This window comes from Epinephelus lanceolatus, chromosome 14 (genome assembly GCF_041903045.1).
Source record: "Epinephelus lanceolatus isolate andai-2023 chromosome 14, ASM4190304v1, whole genome shotgun sequence".
Taxonomy (NCBI): domain Eukaryota; kingdom Metazoa; phylum Chordata; class Actinopteri; order Perciformes; family Serranidae; genus Epinephelus; species Epinephelus lanceolatus.
The window spans coordinates 30,994,426-31,012,486 of record NC_135747.1 but is presented as its reverse complement, the minus strand read 5'-3'; the positions used below and the strand labels follow the sequence as shown (position 1 = coordinate 31,012,486).

The 18,061-nt window shown below is 43.7% G+C and overlaps 1 protein-coding gene across 2 annotated transcripts in view; it reads right to left on the bottom strand.

Annotated features, from left to right (window-relative positions):
• Positions 1-18,061, bottom strand: part of LOC117251509 (uncharacterized) — a 51,928-nt gene that overhangs the window by 8,325 nt on the left and 25,542 nt on the right. For both annotated transcript variants that reach the window (XM_033617887.2, XM_078174618.1), the window contains 9 exons: positions 14,217-17,231; positions 12,657-12,734; positions 12,078-12,266; positions 11,221-11,286; positions 6,723-6,785; positions 4,194-4,319; positions 3,707-3,796; positions 3,335-3,544; positions 986-1,091 (listed from right to left, as the gene is read on the bottom strand). In XM_033617887.2, the coding sequence (XP_033473778.2) occupies positions 986-1,091; positions 3,335-3,544; positions 3,707-3,796; positions 4,194-4,319; positions 6,723-6,785; positions 11,221-11,286; positions 12,078-12,266; positions 12,657-12,734; positions 14,217-17,231 (3,943 nt within the window). The remainder of the gene's footprint in view (positions 1-985; positions 1,092-3,334; positions 3,545-3,706; positions 3,797-4,193; positions 4,320-6,722; positions 6,786-11,220; positions 11,287-12,077; positions 12,267-12,656; positions 12,735-14,216; positions 17,232-18,061) is intronic.

Genomic DNA, 18,061 nt, shown 5'->3' with positions numbered 1-18,061 from the left:
TCGTAATGTTATTGAACCACATGGATCAAATACTGATTGGTGGGTTGTAGGATTGTGACACTCAAAAAGGTTAATCCGCTAATTTACATACATCTCTATACCCAATGAAAGTCTATGGGGAAAAGTCTTCCTAGGCCCAATGGCACCATGAGACGGACCCATACGTTATATTTCCACTGTTTGGCTTCAAAGGCCTTTGCACTTCTTGGGGGCCTGATGTTCTATCAAGAAGTTTTCTTCACTGTCTTTGTTGGAACATTAGCGTCTGTCTTGACATTTTAGTGGTAGCTGTTGATCAGTGGAGGATTGTGACACTATTCGCAGGAATATGTACATGCATCCATGTGCGCCCTCTGGTGCAAGATACACAAAACTGGGGACCCACTCATAGACAAACCGCTCCACAGTGCTACTAGAGATCTAAACCTCCACAGGGAACCTTTGAAAGAATACTTTGCCAATATCAACCAGCTTTGTATCAAAATAATGTGGGTAGTACGTGTAAATTGACTGTGGTAAACTTCCCTCCATCTAACCAGTGGCTAGAACTCCCTCACCCCTCGAGTCTCAGTGTGTTGCTTGAACTACAGGCTGTACTTCTGCAATCTCATATTGCCGGCACCCATGCCACCACCACTGACACAAAGAGTATCGAAGCAGATCAGGAGACAGACTGGCCCTCTTTCTTTCTCTCTCAACCTCAGACCGAAATCTGATCAAATGAAAAAAGCATCCTTTTCCTCTGTTTTCTCCAGTACTGTAGCACCAATGTCAAAAGTATTTGCATCTTTTATTGAAAGGTCATCTCTTTAGCGGTGGCATACTCCTTTAAAGGAAAAGATTTATGTGGATAACCTTATGGTAATGTAAACCTGGTGGTTGTTCCCAAACTATACACAACAAGAGGACCTAACCAACTAGAGGATTAGAGGAAAATAACATTTTTCCATTACATGATCTGTCTGACATAAATAACATCACATACCTGCTCTCTGGTTTGAGATTCTCCACGGCCGTGTGTGTCTGATTAGTTGTCAGTACAGACACCTCCTCTCCGTTCGGTCCTTTAGCGGTGGATACGACTTCATACTCTGACAAAAGAGACAGAATATCAGCGTGACTTTAATAACACAAATTTCACATTACAGCTACAAATCACACAACCTCGTTACCTTGTCACCAGTAAAATCTGACAATTCACTGTGTGATACTTTAAGAACCTGAGGCACGATGGAGGTTTGGGGTTACAGTGTGACATTAAAAGGCCTTCAGGATTTACCTGATGACACTTTCTAATAATTGTGTAACATGTTTAAATGTTAGCCTTACTAATGGTTGAGAAATTATTAATCAGTGTTCAGTAATTTGCTCATAGTAAGAAGTTGGAGGGGGACAAACGCCGACCAAAAGGGAACCCAGGCCCAGGTGCTAAGTTTATTATTATCAGTCTATAAATGATTAGTAAATTATTATTATTAAAGGGGTCTAATGCTCATTTTCAGGTTCATACATTATATTGTATTTTGGATTTCTACTAGAACATGACTATGTGCTTTAATGTTCAAATTTATTCAAAATATTGTCTGTGCTGAAACACCTATATTCACCCTCTGTCTGAGATGCTCTGTTTTAGTGCCTGTCTCTTTAAGCCCCCTCCAAAAAAAAAAAAAAAGCCCAGAGTGCTCCGATTGGTCAGTGTTTCCAGATCTTCTGTATCTCAGCATCTCTGCACCATCACTGCAGCCACGTAGTGACTATAACAGAGTATAGTGTCACTACTGTGAAAAATTACCAATAAAGGCTTCTAATCTGAAATCTCACAACCACGGCATGTTCCAGCAGGAATATGATCTGAAATCAGGGAGAAGCTAAAAAAACCCAACTCAAAATGTAATGTTGTAATGTATGTAATGTAAACACTTGCAGCAGCGTGCCTGAAACACATGACCGTATAAAGAAATCCATCACAAGCTGATGTCGGCTTGTCTCAAAAGTAAAAAAAAATGTTGGAAACAGAATATTCAGACTGGTCTGTTTTTGCTCACAGTGGTTACTTTAACCAACATTTACCTCATTATTTAAATCTTTGGCCATGTTTAATATGAACATCCAACATTGTAACATAATACCGAACATAGGGTAAAGCATAATAAGTCCCCTTTAAGGCATTAGTTATGACCAAGTTATAACCCTTAGATGCAGCTGGATAAATACAGCCTTTTATCAAGTGTGGCTGATGAGAAAGTGGTTCCATTTACATCACTGTCATGAATGAAGACACACCATAACTGAGTGGAGAGTGAGTTCTTGTCCATAAAAGTGTTTTTACATATACAAGCTTTGTCACAGCCTATCACTAATCGGCAGCTACTTAGGAATATATCTGAAGCTGATCTGTGTATGATTGAAGTCCTTGAGCTTCAAGATTACAGTGTCATGCTAAGTAGGTGTGTGTTCAATCTCTTTTCTAAGGGTGCTTTCAGACCTAGAGTTGTCTTGCTTTGGTCTGAATCAGGGATTAATTTTGTTCCAAAGTTGTATAAAGTTAGTTTGTGTTCTCACGGCAGCATTTACAAACGGACCCGATCAAATGCCTTGTGTGAGAAAGCTGCTCTTGATTGGTCAGACTTTCCATGTGGGAAAAATCCAAGAAGTAAACCAAACGCAGAAGAAGAGTACACTTGCAAGATAAATGTGACACTTTCTAATGTCACAATGGAGGGACAACTACGCAGGTTGATTTTAGCGCTGCTCATCGTGGACTATATTGCTGTCATTGTTCATTTTAGTCAAACCATACAGTTCCAACTAGAAAACAATGTTTTGATGCATTGGATGTGCTGAATGTGCATATTAAGGCAGTGCAGGAGGAGGTGCACATTAATAATCCTCCAGGACTGTAACATGTTCATGTTTAACCCAAACAATGTGTCATGTGACTGCGGTTGGTTCAGATCCAGGTTGGAACACGTTCTCACCACAAACGAACCACACCAGAGTTCGTTTGTAACCAGACAGAGACCACCTCTTCAAGAAGGTCTCGGCCCGGTTGTTTTGGTGCACACCTGAGTGTGATTGCTGTGTTCACACCTGTCCAAAGGAACCACAGGGGGCAAATGGACTTGAGTTTGATTGAACCGAACCAAACAGGGCAGGTGTGAAAGCATGCTTGCAGGCAAGTTCAATAGAGTCCAGACACCTGACGCAATTCAGACCTAGAGGCTCACCAACATGAGGTGAATGGGAAGCTGAAAGCATCGCTTAACAGGGCTTTAAACTCCAGTTCTGTCCCTTTTCTTTAAAAATGTCTGCCTTTCATCTGTATTTACTGTACCTCTGGTTTCATTGTCAGATTTCTGCCAGTCGAGAATGACAAAAGATGGGCAGCCCTCCACTGTTACCACAGTGAGGTTGGAGGGAGGGATGCGGGGAGGACCAGTCACGTTCTGATCGCTGCCTTCCTCGTCAGGGAAGTAAGAGAGGGAGGAAGTAATGGAGCACGGCTCATCTGGCTTCTTATCTGTCTTGTAGATCACATGGGGAGCTGTAGATGGGCACAGTAGAAACAGTGATAATTTTATTTTTACCTTTTTTCACTTTTTTTGGTTATTAATGCAGTAGTGCTGCATGAGAGAGCTGATTTTTTTCAGTAAGGAATCTTTCAAAACTGCAGTAGAGACGTAAATTGGCCACGATGAAGTCTTACCTACAAAGCGCTTCTTGCCCATGATGTCTACCTCTGACGCAGGCAAGGGCCTGAATATGGAAGAGTTTTCACTTAGGTCAAAACGGCTGGCTGAAAAGGAAACAGGATAAAGGAGCTGGGGTTAGATTGATGTGCCAGCAGTCCCTGGCAGCTCTTTCTGTCTTCATTTTTATAGCTTTGGCCCAGGTCAACAACCGGCCAGCCCAGCACCTGCTCTGGCTCCACTCGGACTCTTGGTCTGTCTCTCAATATTCAAAATGTTCTCATTTCTTTCTTTACCTTACAACTACACACACCTGCAAGCTGCAGCACCAATATCTCCTGATTATCATCATGTGCCTGCATCAATTCAAAGTCAAAAAGCTTTTTTATTTCATATTTTCTCCGGTTTATGGAGGTACGCAGTTTGCCAGCTGATACGAAAGCAGTTACGATAATGAGTCATAACATTCCTCCTTAGATACAGTAAAAGTTGTGTTAGTCGTACTGTTTACTGCCGGGGCAGAGGTGGTTGTCTGCTGCTGTCGACGCTCTTGCTTGGGCTTGGCTGTGACCAGAGGGAATGGCTTCAAGATGGACTCCTTGTCTCCCTGTTTCAGGTCCATGGGTTTATCTGAGGACAGAGAGCGGCAGGAGGAGGAGAAGAGATCAATTCTTCAACCCTCATCATCTGACTCATAGTCATACACAGTTGTGATCCATCTGTTCTGGCCATCCTCACTGAGCAACTCAGTGGCCTTTTCCTGGCTGCTGAAAGATCAGAGATTGCTTGTTAAGTAATATCTCTTGTGCACTTTAAAGGGGAAAAGGGTCTGCCAAAATACATCTGCTGAGACCAAAGATGCCCAGATGCGCAGAAGTATGCACACATACACACACAGGCTTTGTGCACGTAATAACACATGATGTGAGGACAAGGAGATACAAACAAGTGACAGCGAGAATGATGTGAGAGTCCAGAAAAAAGCCTTAGCGACAAGCCCGCTGAGATGAGCTGTAATGTTAGGACGAATGCCAACGCTGTACATTTCCTGGCAAGTCGTTTTGGGAGCTGTAAGCACGTTTTTATGTGCAGGAGATAGTTTAAGGCAGTGGACTATAACGGAGGGCGTAGAGCCGTTGCAGCGGAGACTTGCTTGACCTTGTGGAAAAAGTGTGCAGTGGAACTAAAGTTGAATAAATCTGATTCATGTGGGACTAATAAACAAACAAGAGTGCTTTCACGCTAGCAAAAGATGGAGCTTAGCAAGCTTCATTCAGACAACAAAACAACATGTTAAATTTGGGATGGGCAGATTTTTAGAAAGGAAGAAAGGGAAAATAAGAGATGCTCATTCAGCAATGATGTTTAACAAGTCAATGAAATACAAAAACAGCTTGTTTTGATTCAGGTTCACTGTTAATGTAGCAAGCAAGCCTTATGTCCTATGTGTCTTTTAGTAAAGTTTGAGGAACAGTTTGGGATTTGGGAAAATTTGCATATTTGCTTTTTTTGCCATGAGTTAGATGAGATTGAAACCATTATTGTCTGCATAAGAAAATATACAATCAGTCAATGCAGCTGGTAGCCTGTTAGCTTAGCGTAGTGTAAAGACTGGAAACAGGGGGAAACAGTTAGCCTGGCTCTGTCCAATGGTAACAAAAAATCCTGCATTCAGTCTTTGTGCTAAGCTAAGCTAAGCTAATTGATACCTGGCTGTAGCATCACATTTATCGTAAAGACATGAGAGTGGTGTCAAAATTTGCATCTACCTCCCTGAAAGAAGGCAAATTTGGGTGTTGAACACATTATTTAACTTCATATACTTTGGCTTGTTTTTTCTCCAACATGGTAAATGGCTGATGAAAATGAAATTGGATTACAGGGAGGCGGGAGGCATGAAATATCTTCTGCATCTAAAGGGGGAGATAAAGGAAAAGTTTGAACCACTAACTTAAAGAAATACTTTATCCCCAAAATGATCATTTGTACATCAGTTACTCATCCCATGTAACAATGACTTTGGGAAGAAAACTTTGTTTTTGTTCCCATGCCTGCACAGGGAATTAAGAATACTTAAACAGAGGTATTACTTGATGAATTGAAGTCACAGGGTTCAGCGTTTAACAGCAGCAAAACAACTCATGCAGTATAATCCAAATCTCATTTATCCAGCTATATGCTCAATACTTCCCAAACACACAGCCCTCTATGACTGGGAACTGAACAAAAGTGAAACTTATCTGTGCTCTCTTCAGATCCAGACTCCATTGACAAAAACTGTAATTTTAGCTTTGAACATGGAAGCTGCTGGTCTATAGCTGCCTCAATGAGTTATTTTGTTTGTGTTGTTGTGTGACTTTGGTATTTTAAATAGTAAGTAATAGTTTTAAATAGTTAGTTCAGAGTCACCAAAGTCACACAATAACACAAACAAAATAGCTCCCACTTTCAGCTAAGTTAAAATGCAACCAATTGACAAATCTCATTCAGTGTGCCCTATTCAAACTGCTCTGGCCTGCCTACTGTTGCTGCTTCCTCTGCAAGCCGCTTTGCAACCCGCCTCCACCCCAGCATCTCCTTTTCATGCTGTGTCTGACTTATCAATGTCATTTCTGTCATTGATGCTGCTCTGTTCTGTTCCTGGGGGGTCTTTGCTGCTGCTCTCCCTGCCTTAGGCTCTCCATGTAGGCGCATGGAAGGGCAGAGAGGTTTTGTTCTCTCCTCCTTAGGCTTTCCACCTAAGCGTGTGGAAGAGGCTTTCAGCTTAGGCACAAGGAAAGACAGAGAGGCAAGAATGTTCCCAGCTTGTGGATTCTTCAGTCACCAGATGCATGCAATAAAAACATTTTTGTCACATATTCAGTGTAGCAAGATAAGTAATTGATATACAGGTGGTCATTTGGGGTGTTCAGTATTCCTTTAAGGAGCATCTTTAGTCAGGCCTTCCCCTCAGCTTGCTGTTGTGTGTGTATAATTACAGTATACAGGACAAGGTGCAGCAGTGTTCAGTGCAGCCATCACTGTGGCCCTCACCATGGTCACTAGGTTTTCCCACCAGGTTGGGTCTCTTGTTGACAGGAATAGGGGGACGCGGGACTGCAGAACACAAGTCCATTTCAGATTAAGAATCACATTAAAACAGAACAGGTGGTCAGCACTGAAGAAGAGATACAAAACTGAAAACAAGTGTTGTTGGTTATTTTAACTGTGCAATAATGATGAAAGAATGCCAAGTTTATAGACTCAAAAAAGACAGAGACATTTTGTAGAGCAGAACACTGCAGTAAATACTGTGCGCTTAAAAAATGAGTTTACAAACACAGACATTATATACAAGCAACAACAAAAGCACATAAAAGCCAAGCAGATTGCATGTGAAATGCTGAAAAGTAACTTTGTGAAGTGTTGCCACAGAGCACCGCCATGGTCTATGACTAATGAAAAACATGTCAGTGTTTAATAACCTTGAAACTATAAACCGGTGTTTTAACCACTCACCCAAAATCCCCAGATGCATAACTGAGGAATTTAAAAATCCTAAACAGGAAAGTAAGGCAGCAGATCCAACAGCTTTTCTGTACGATTTTGACTTCCCTCTGTGAAAAATCATTTCGGATCTAATGCTGTTTGACCACCAAATTTTCCACCAAATTCCTGCACCATGGCAAAAAAAATAAAATAAAGATCAAGCCAAGCTATGAGACAAAGACCAGATCTATTTCACTGTAATGAACACATGGAATGAATTGGTTTTAGTGAACTGGATAAGTAATCACAACGAAGAAAAAAAAACACCTTAGCTACGAACTGTCAATCTTACCATCAGGGCTCTCAAATTATTCAATGTTGTTAAACAAGCATAATCTCCCTAAATCTTTGTTGTGATATCTCAGAGGTGGCGGCTAAGCCTTGGGAGGTTTGACACATGAAATTTCTGTTACACGCTTCATATCCGAGTTACTTTGAGATAATTTGTTTTAACTGTTGGGCTTCATTTCCAGAGCATCCACTCCCTTTGTCATATTCTTATCTCGGAGATTTCACTAATGGTCCCTCTGTCGACAAGACTCTGTAATTGTCCAACTGCAGAGGCCAAAACACCTCAAAAACATTTCTCTTGGATGCGTTTCCTCCCTTGGAGCTGACCTCCCCAGGAGTCGGCATAAATCAGCAATGTCTGGCATCTCCCCAGAGAGGGAGTTGAGGCGATCAAGACTGAAACAACATCTGCCGACAAATCTCGCTGATTAACGCTGAGAATACATTCGCGGAGTGCCTCTGACTCACACATGGTATAAGTGACAGCTAATGGCAAACATATGCTCACACATAAAGTCACACAATATGGTGGTGCGGTAATTTAAATGCCAGTCTCGAGATACACAAACACAAAAGATGACGAACGTGATAGTGAAGAGGTGATGGCTCAAGAGTGATGTCATGGTTATCTGAACAGAGCCAACACTATGTAATGTCATAAGATGTGAAGTCAACATTGTATGTCTTCAATATGTCTACTTGGGCTGCAACCAGCGATTATTTTCATTCTCAGTTAATCTGTCGATTATTTTCTTGATTAATCAAATAGTTGTTTGATCTATAAAATGTCAAAAAAATATGAAAAAAAAAGTCAATCAGTGTTTCCCAAAGCCCAAGACAATGTCCTCAAATGTCCTGGTTTGTCCACAACCCCTAAGACATTCAATTTACTGTCATAGAGGACTAAAGAAACCAGAAAATATTCACGTTTAAGAAGCTGGAATCTGAGAATTTTTAATTTTGTTTTGAAAAATGACTCAAACTGATTAGTTGGCGATTGATTTAATAGTTGACAACTAATTGATTAACTGTTGCAGCTCTAATGTCTACAATGCATATTCAATCTGATCGGCGTTCTGCGGTTTCCACAGCGGGTGTATTTCGTCTGCTGTCCCCAAAATAAACCCCTCAAACACCAGGACGAGCCTCTGATGTGCCAGTGGCTTCAGACCCAGTTCTGTGATGTAAAACAGCAGCGGTGGTGTGAGCGCTGGTTTCTGTCAGATAACTTCATCTTCGGGGTGAGAATGTGAAAATAGATGCAATCAAAACACAGAGATTTACGTTCGGTCCAGAAAAATATTCCCACTGAAATACATCCCGGCACCTCACATCACTGAGGTTTGTTGCTTTTGCAACACATAATCAGATTTCATGGAAGGGATTCGTGGATGGACGCTGTCCATGACACACCTGCAGTCCACTATAAGCAGAGCTTTGAAACAAATCCCAGTTAAGATGCCAATGTGAAACTGAGCTCTATAAAACTGTCAAGGAAACACTATAATTCAAGCCAAAGGCAAACTCAGTACCAGCTGGTGTATACCATACAAAGTTTCAGGGTGCTGCGGGGTAAAAGACGTAATAATGATATTTTGTTGCATGTCATTTACATCATGGGGACAGGAAGGTGAACTAAGGCCCAATCCCATTTCATATTTTTACCCCGACACCTCATTTTCTTGGAACAGAGTTACATGGGCTGGAGGTTGAAAACTTTACCTATGAAAAGGGACAGCCCTTCTTGACCCTGATATGTCATTGGTATGCTGGCATTTACGTAAACAGACGTGGTAAGTGCGACTATGTTGCACTCTGCAGTGGCGATGTCTCTTGTGTGGGCTACAGGCCAGGATGCTCACGTTTCACTCACAACTTCAGTATCAAGCTATCAATTGATCAGACAAGTCATCAAATGAAAAAGAGCACTTCTTCATTACCAGGCAACCAGCAGTGCTCTGTAGGTTACGTTAATAACCTGTGTTCCTGATGCGACATCAAAATATGTCAAACTGAGGGACTGTCATGCACAAATCAGCAATAACAATGTAATGTTAGCTAGCTAGCTAGTTAGCTATCGAGACATCAACATACTAGCAATTTTTTTGTTATGCTCATTATAAAGAAAAGGACCATAATACACTGAAACAACATTAAACTAAGATTATACAATGGTTATCATAATTTTTAAGTCTTAGTTAACAAAAAAGAATACATTTGTTGGTTTCTTTTGTTACTTGTGTAGTCATTTTGCTGATGATCTCTCATAACACTTGATTTGAAGTGTGCCTCTGAAAAACCTTTGAGGGACACCTAGCCCTAACACTTCACCCTACCACTCTGAAGTATTGGGAGCCCAGTCTCACTCCGAAAGTTGCCGAAATCTAGCGCTTGCGCAGTGATTTGCAGTGTCAGAAACCAATGAAAAAAGGCGTTCTTTAACATTGGTATGATACCAGGTCATTGCCGATATAGTTTGACGGCACCAATCAGTGTCAGGAGGAAACGTGGCGAGACAAGGGCGAAAGTTAAGGCAGCAAAAGTCTGACTGGGGTGGGCGTGAGGGGTGGTGGATGGGTCCAACAAACACCGACCTTCTCCCAGGAGAGCGGTGTTTGCATCCCTTAAGATTGTAAAGCCAAAGCCTGTTCTTTATTCCTAAACCCAACCAGGTGATTTTGTTGTTAGAGGGGGGGGAAAAAATCAATTCACGGTGTTGTACCAACTGACTGTATTTAAATGGTAAATTTCCTGTTAAAACAAAAGTGTATTTTGAAAGAAGACAATGCATGTAACAGGCAGAACTTGACACAGTGTTCCAGAACTTCAACAACCAATACACCCAGGGTACTATGCACGTCGTTTGTGGATGTGGAAAGTTCACGACCAAACATCAATATGTGACAAGGTCGCAGTGAGAATGTATTGGAATCGGGACACCCTAGCACCAGACATGTACATGGAAAGAGAAAGGCTAAGGGCTAAGTGCTAGAGGCAAAGGGTGTGTTGGGATTGAGCTTAAGTCTTATTAGACAGGTACAAACAGTCATTATGAGCTCTTTGCTTGGATGTACGTGCAGGGTGGCAGGCACAAATCTTTTCTGTAGAGTTGCTTCCAGAGAGCCATGTGACTCCTTGAAGACCTCTGAAACTGCCACAGTTTCCAGAAATAACACACACCAGCTGTGACATGGGACTGAAGCACAACCTCTATTCACAACTCCGAACAACAAGGAGTGAGTGGAGCATCACCGTTAATACATGTGGTCCAGACATGGTTTGCATTACTGCTTGGGATGGATTCAATTACTCTAATTAACTGAGCCTGCCTGGCAGAATGGAAACAATGTGATTGACCAAAAAAAAGGACAAACCACATTCACCTTTCACAACAAGCAGGCTAAAGCTATTCTCAAGCTAATTCAGACCAGTTCCTGAATACATGTCCATATGTGTGGTAGACTAAACAATGTGGAGAGGACAGGTATATGCCAAGATTGGAATTATATATGGCTTCAGTCTCAGTCAAGTATAAGCTACTGGGACTATTGGACAACACAGACCACGACCAGACACAAAACGTCACACTGACAGACAAGTTGAAAGCATGAGAGGACTGTGACAAAAGCACTGCGTGGGACGGGACATAAAAGTGCCTCTTAGGTTAGTGTGTGAGGAGCGCTGACAGGTGATTATCTCAGTTTGTTTTTACCAGGTTTCTCTCTGGACCACACCACAGGTTTAGGAAGAGCATTGCCCCTATGATGCGCCCCATCGGCTGTTGGAGGGAGAGAAAGGTCTGTTATAAAATGTTTTGTGTAACTGTGTCAACAAATACCAAAGAAGAGGAAAGTCAAAAAGAAAAAATGCTTTCTGTCTTTCTTCATTTCTCAGCATCTATTTTCTCACTGTGTAATGTAAGTGAAAATAAAGCTGATGACTTGTTTGCATCTTCAACCTGGTTTTACAGATGTTCTGCACATACAAATGGAATAGCCATGACTTTAAAACATAAATTCAGTCCTTTGACAGTTCTCACTCTATTCTCCATAACTCATTGGGGAGTGTGCGGGTGTGTTTGAGAAAGGAGGAGATACAGAGAGAGAAAGAAAAAGAGAAACTGGCTGTGGCGGCTGTACTGTCTGCACAGTGCTTGGCTTGGCGTGGTTGGTGTAAAATGTGGTGTGTCCTGGCCAGTGCCGTGGCCAGACTTCCCACCCGGCCAGCGAGAGGGACCGTAAATCATGTTAACGACCTTGACCCCAGAGACGCCACTGATGCTCGTGGTAAAACTGTGAAATACACACTGAGCACATGTGGCAGAGCATGGAGAACACATGGACTGTGGAGAGGAGGTGAGGCAGAAGATGGAGCGTGAGAAGGAGAACGACACAAGCATCCATGTGTATATTGTGCGCATTCAAACACAGATCATGTGTATTTGTTTGCCTTCTTCTGCAGATGCACAGCTGCAGATGAGAGCATGACAGAGTGCTGACAGGAGAGAATAACCTGAGGTAGCTACATGGGAAGAAAGAGTGGGAGAAAGGGAAGTGAGTTCTCCATTACCCCCAGGTGTGCTGGAGCTGTGAGAGGAGGTGAATGTCTTGGATGGAGAAAATGGTCTGCCACTAGTACGAGTGGAATGAGGAGGAACCCGGGTGCGGGGCAGCGTGGTGTTTCTTACTGCTGGAGGAACTGATGAGCTAATGGGAGAACGAGGAGCTTCAGGAACGGATGGCTTACGGACGCCAGTACCTAGATGAGCAGAAAAGCAATTGGGGAGGTTAGGGACGATTCACTCCTTCCACTTTACCTAGATGGAATAAATGACAGAGCACATCAGTGAAAAGAATGCAGAACAGTGGACAATGAATGAAAATGACAGAGAGACATAAACGACATCGAAAGCCAGCCAGACTGCTCTGGTTGTGAGTGGGCGCGGTTGAGGTGAGTGTGCTGGGCTGGAAATGGAAGCACACATGGAGGCGGGTGTAATGATGGGGTGTGTAGGGTGGTGAGATGGAGATGGAGATGGGGAAGCAGTGACATCATCCAATGGTTTGAAATACGACTGAAAGCACTGGGTTCCACGTGACTTGACAAAAAGCAGACATGGTAATGGGACAAACTGGTCACGGTGTTTACCCTGATTGTAACTACCAGCCTTCTCTGTAGCCAGGGCAGGTCTTGGTAGAGGCTTGCCCACTTCTGGTCGACTAGGAGCTGTATGAGAGAAAACTCACTCTTTATCACTCTTTATCTAAGATAATGTATAGGTGTATATGTTTATACTTTTAAAGGGGGCATAATGGAGATAATGGACAAGGAGATTATTGCTGGTTTTAAATCAGTACATCTAGTACAGGTATTTGTTGTGATCATGATATCCATGAAGACTCTTTAATGTAGTCAGACAGTACTGAACTTTGATTGGACCAATTTTGATGGCACATAAGAGCTTTGATCAGGCCCAAAAATTAGTGCCAAACCCTACTTAAACCCACAGAGTTACTGTCCAAGCCAGAACCGAGCCACGGCAGTAATTTTGGGCCTGAGCCCTATTGAAAACCCATAAATATGTATTTTTAAATATGAACACATTTATTACAAGCTAACGGTGGATTTATACTTGTGTGTAAGCTCTAAGCAGAGCCTGTGCAAAGCCTACACGTGGTCTTTGCCATTATGAGCATTTATACTTGTGCGGTGGTCTGTTTGTGTCACTTTGCAATTACATCTCCAAACCACTAGTTGGTGGTGGGGTTTCTGTGAATTGATTCAAAACACACATTACACATGGCTTAGTAGCCGCAATTTCAAACACAAGTACACAAATCAGCTTCACTATAACTCACAAGATTCACAGACAAAGCCCTTCTCTTTACCAGGACACATTTTCCCCACAAATACAACATGCTAACGTTATTAGCACAAGCCTATGGCATTTTACATTGCATAAATTAGCTTAGCAGCTAACGGACATATCCTCTATGAGGCCAGGGACAACAGCAACATTTAACAAAGGAACAGGTACAAAATTTGGCTCCATTACAGCTCACAGGGTTCACAGACAAAACAAATTTCTTATAGTGAAGGCATTTTCCAAACAAATACAACATGCTAGCATTATGCTAACGAGATATCCTGTACCCATATGAAGCCAGGATAAATAATACATAAGACATAAAATGCTATTTTGTGGAGAAATTTATTGTTTATTATCTGTAAAATTTAAGTAAATAAAAGCTTTGTTTCCACTGGGGGAAATGGTTTTCAGTTTAGAAAAATGGACAGGAGGTCTGTGTCGTCGCAACATGTAGTCACAGTTCTGGAAAGGTGCAGATCTCTCTCTCTGTTTCCCTTTTGATTCAGTCAATAGCAACTCCTGTCATTTACGCACAAGAACTGCCAGTTTTATTTGGCAAGAACCTGACCTGATTCAAGCCTGGGGGAATATTGAGAAATTACAGCCTGGCTCGAACCCGGCTCAGACAGAGAATCAGAGCTCTATGGCACATGTGTATATGGACTGCTGTGGAATTTATTGACCAGATTCTGACAATAAAAATGTACATCTGATTTGACCACTTTTTCATATACAAATACAAATACAATCAGTGTCTAAGTCAATATGCCCCTTTTAAAATGTAATTCTAGATATGTCCTTAATACTTGATTGCTGATGGCAAAAAGAAGGGTCTTTACCCGTAGGGACTGTCTGCCTTGGGGAGACCGTGGTGGGATCAGAGTAGGTCCTGGTGTGAAGCCCAGGTTCAGGTTGTGGCTTGGGTAGAGGTTCAAGCGGGGACTGAGTCGGGGTATTTGGTGGAGGTTGTGGTTGGGGAGTGGGTTGAGGTTGGGCCTGGGGCATTGTTGGAGGTTGTGTTTGGGGCTGTGGCTGAATCTTTGGGTAAGTTTCTTGTTCCTTTGTTTGGGGCTTAGGTTGAGGCTTAGACCTTTTTGGTTGAGGTGGTTGCTGAGGTTTTGGCTGGTTTTTTGGCTGAAATGGTGGTTGGGGCTTGGGTTGGCTCTTTGGTTGAGGCTGTGGTTTGGGCTTGGGCTCACTGTTTGGTTGAGGCTGTGTTTTGGGCTCGGGCTCACTCTTTGGTTGAGGCTGTGTTTTGGGCTCGGGCTCACTGTTTGGTTGAGGCTGTGTTTTGGGCTCAGGCTCACTGTTTGGTTGAGGCTGTGGTTTGGGCTCGGGCTCACTGTTTGGTTGAGGCTGTGTTTTGGGCTCGGGCTCACTGTTTGGTTGAGGCTGTGGTTTGGGCTCGGGTTCACTCTTTGGTTGAGGCTGTGGTTTGGGCTCAGGCTCATTCTTTGGTTGAGGCTGTGTTTTGGGCTCGGGCTCACTCTTTGGTTGAGGCTGTAGTTTGGGCTTGGGTTCGCTTTTTGGTTGAGGCTGTGTTTTGGGCTCGGGCTCACTGTTTGGTTGAGGCTGTGTTTTGGGCTTGGGCTCACTCTTTGGTTGAGGCTGTGTTTTGGGCTCGGGCTCACTCTTTGGTTGAGGCTGTGTTTTGGGCTTGGGCTCACTGTTTGTTTGAGGCTGTGTTTGGGGCTCGGGCTCACTCTTTGGTTGAGGCTGTGTTTTCGGCTGGGGCTCACTGTTTGGTTGAGGCTGTGTTTTGGGCTTGGGCTCACTCTTTGGTTGAGGCTGTAGTTTGGGCTTGGGTTCGCTTTTTGGTTGAGGCTGTGGTTTGGGCTTTGGCTCACTTTTTGGTTGAGGCTGTGGTTTGGCCTTTGGCTCACTTTTTGGTTGAGGCTGTGATTTGGGCTTTGGCTCACTTTTTGGTTGAGGCTGTGTTTTCGGCTTGGGTTCGCTTTTTGGTTGAGGCTGTGGTCTGGGCTTTGGCTCGCTCTTTGGTTGAGGCTGTGGTCTGGGCTTTGGCTTGTTTTTTGGTTGAGGCTGTGGTTTGGGCTTGGGTTCACTTTTTGGTTGAGGTTGAGTTTTGGGCTTGGGTTCAATCTTTGGTTGAGGCTGTGGTTTGGGCTTGGGTTCAGTCTTTGGTTGAGGCTGTGTTTTGGGCTTGGGCTCACTCTTTGGTTGAGGCTGTGTTTTGGGTTTGGGTTCACTCTTTGGCTGAGGCTGTGTTTTGGGCTTGAGTTCGCTCTTTGGTTTAGGTGTTGGCTGGGCTTTAGACTGCTGCTTGGTGGTTAGTTGAAGCTCTGGGTTGGGTTTTACTGTAGGTTGTGGCTGAGACTGCCAGTCGGTCTTTGGTTTTGGTTGTTTTGGGGTTTGTGGCTGAGTTGTTGATTGAAATTGTGGTTGAGGCTGTGGCTGGGTGTAAAACTTTGGTAGTACTTGTTGGGTCTGAGGAATGTGATGGAGTGTTGGTTGAGGTGTTTGAGGATGTGCCACAGGTGTGGGCTGTGGAGGTGTTTGAACTTCAGAATGGGTCTGGGTCTTTGGATGTGGTTTTGTTTGAGCTTGGACCTGGTACTTGGGCTGTAATGTTGGCTGAGGTTGTGGTTCAGCCTGGAGCTGGGTTGTGGTTTGAGGCTGTGACTGGGTATGTGGCTTTGGTTGAGATTGTGACTGAGGTTGAGTCTGGACTTTGGGCAGAGGTGTTGGTTGGGGTTGTGATTGGGTCTGGACTTTGGGCTGGGATGTTGGTTGGGGTTGGGTCTGGAATTTGGGCAGAGGTGTTGGTTGGGGTTGTGATTGGGTCTGGACTTTGGGCTGGGATGTTGGTTGGAGTTGGGTCTGGGGTTTGGGCTGGGACTTTGGTTGTGGTTGGGTCTGGACTTTGGGCTGGGAAGTTGGTTGGGGTTGGGTCTGGGGTTTGGGCTGGGATGTTGTTTGTGGTTGGGTCTGAGGTGTAGGCTTGGCTGTTGTTTGGGGTTGAGTCTGGGGTTTGGGCTGGGAGGTTGTTTGTGGTTGGGTCTGAGGTGTAGGCTTGGCTGTTGTTTGGTGTTGAGTCTGGGATTTGGGCTGGGATGTTGTTTGTGGTTGGGTCTGGGGTTTGGGCTGGGAGATTGTTTGTGGTTGGGTCTGGGGTTTGGGCTGGGAGGTTGTTTGTGGTTGGGTCTGGGGTTTAGGCTGGAAAGTTGTTTGTGGTTGGGTCTGGGGTTTAGGCTGGAAAGTTGTTTGTGGTTGGGTCTGGGGTATAGGCTGGGATGTTGGTTTTGGTTGGGTATGGAGTATGGACTGAAATGTTGGTTGGGGATGTGGTTGGGTATGGGGTATGGACTGAGATGTTGGTTGGGGATGTGGTTGGGTCTGGGGTATAGGCTGGGGTGTTGTTTGTGGTTGGTTATGGAGTCTGGGCAAGAACGTTGTTTGGAGATTTGTTTGGGTCTGGGGTATGGGCTGAGATTTTGGTTGTGGTTGGGTCTGGAGTATGGGCTGGGATGTTGGTTGGGGATGTGGTTGGGTGTGGGGTATCGGTTGGGATGTGGGCTGGGATTGTGGTTGGAAAAGGGGTCTTGGTTGTGGTTGAGGTTGAGCCTTCACCTCCTGCTGTAGATGAGGTTTCTGGGTTTGGGGCTTTGGTTGTGGTGATGGCCAATACTGCGGCTGCAGCTGGGGGGGTTGAGGTTGTACAGGAGGTTGGGACCGGGGCTTTTGTTGTGGTTGACTCATAGGATGCTCTTTATGTTTCTCTAGATTTCTTTGGGTGGCTGGCACAGTGGCTGTAATGTGTGGTGGAGGAGGGAGCTTGGGAGCTAAGGGGCACTCTGTGAAAGGAGGCAAGACAGATCTGGAGTGGTCTCCTCCTCCTGGGTTGTGTGAGAGAGAGAAAATATGGCCATGAAGCCACAATACTGTCCTGTACAATATAATTTTAAATATGATTTTCAGTAGGAAAGATTCTTTTACAAAATGAAATTAAAAAATGTTATTTAATTGTCTAGAAAATGACGAAAGCAAGACATAAAGGCATAAAGTTAGGGAACAGCTGAAATTTCGATCAGCAGAAGTGCCAACAGCTTCTGGGCTGAGAACTCACAGTGCTAATCTTGGACTAAAGCTGTGGTTACACAATACCTTCTACCTGGCACATGTGTGATAGAGGGGGTCCAATATCAAAGGCAAAGAGACCATATGGAGGTATTTGAAATGTAACAGCCGTGTTACTACAGACAGACTCAGCTACCAGGGCCAGGATGCCTGTGAGCGACAGCCACCCAAATCCATTGGCTGTGCCTCTAAGAAGCTATGACACATGGGGGTTTAATAGTCGATGACTGATTGCTTGCTGTGGGACTTTCGACCATTCTAAATTGATTGTTCAATCTGATGAGATGTTCACCTTGGTCAAAGAGAATGAGAGAGAAAAAGAGAGGAAGTCAGAAAATAAGAGAGAGCGTGAAAAAAAACAGCAGGAAGGGAAAGACAGCAGTAGATAACATGGAATTCCAGGCTTTTAGTACCTCTACTTAACTTTATGGCCATGGAATGTTTTAAATACCTCTGCTTTTGAAGGTTCTTGGCTAATTCAGTGGAATTAACCATTCAACCAAGAACAGGGAACATCGGTTAAATGATTATTTCCTGGAACTGCCTCCTGTGAATCAAAATCAAATGGAAACTACTAATACAGGGACTG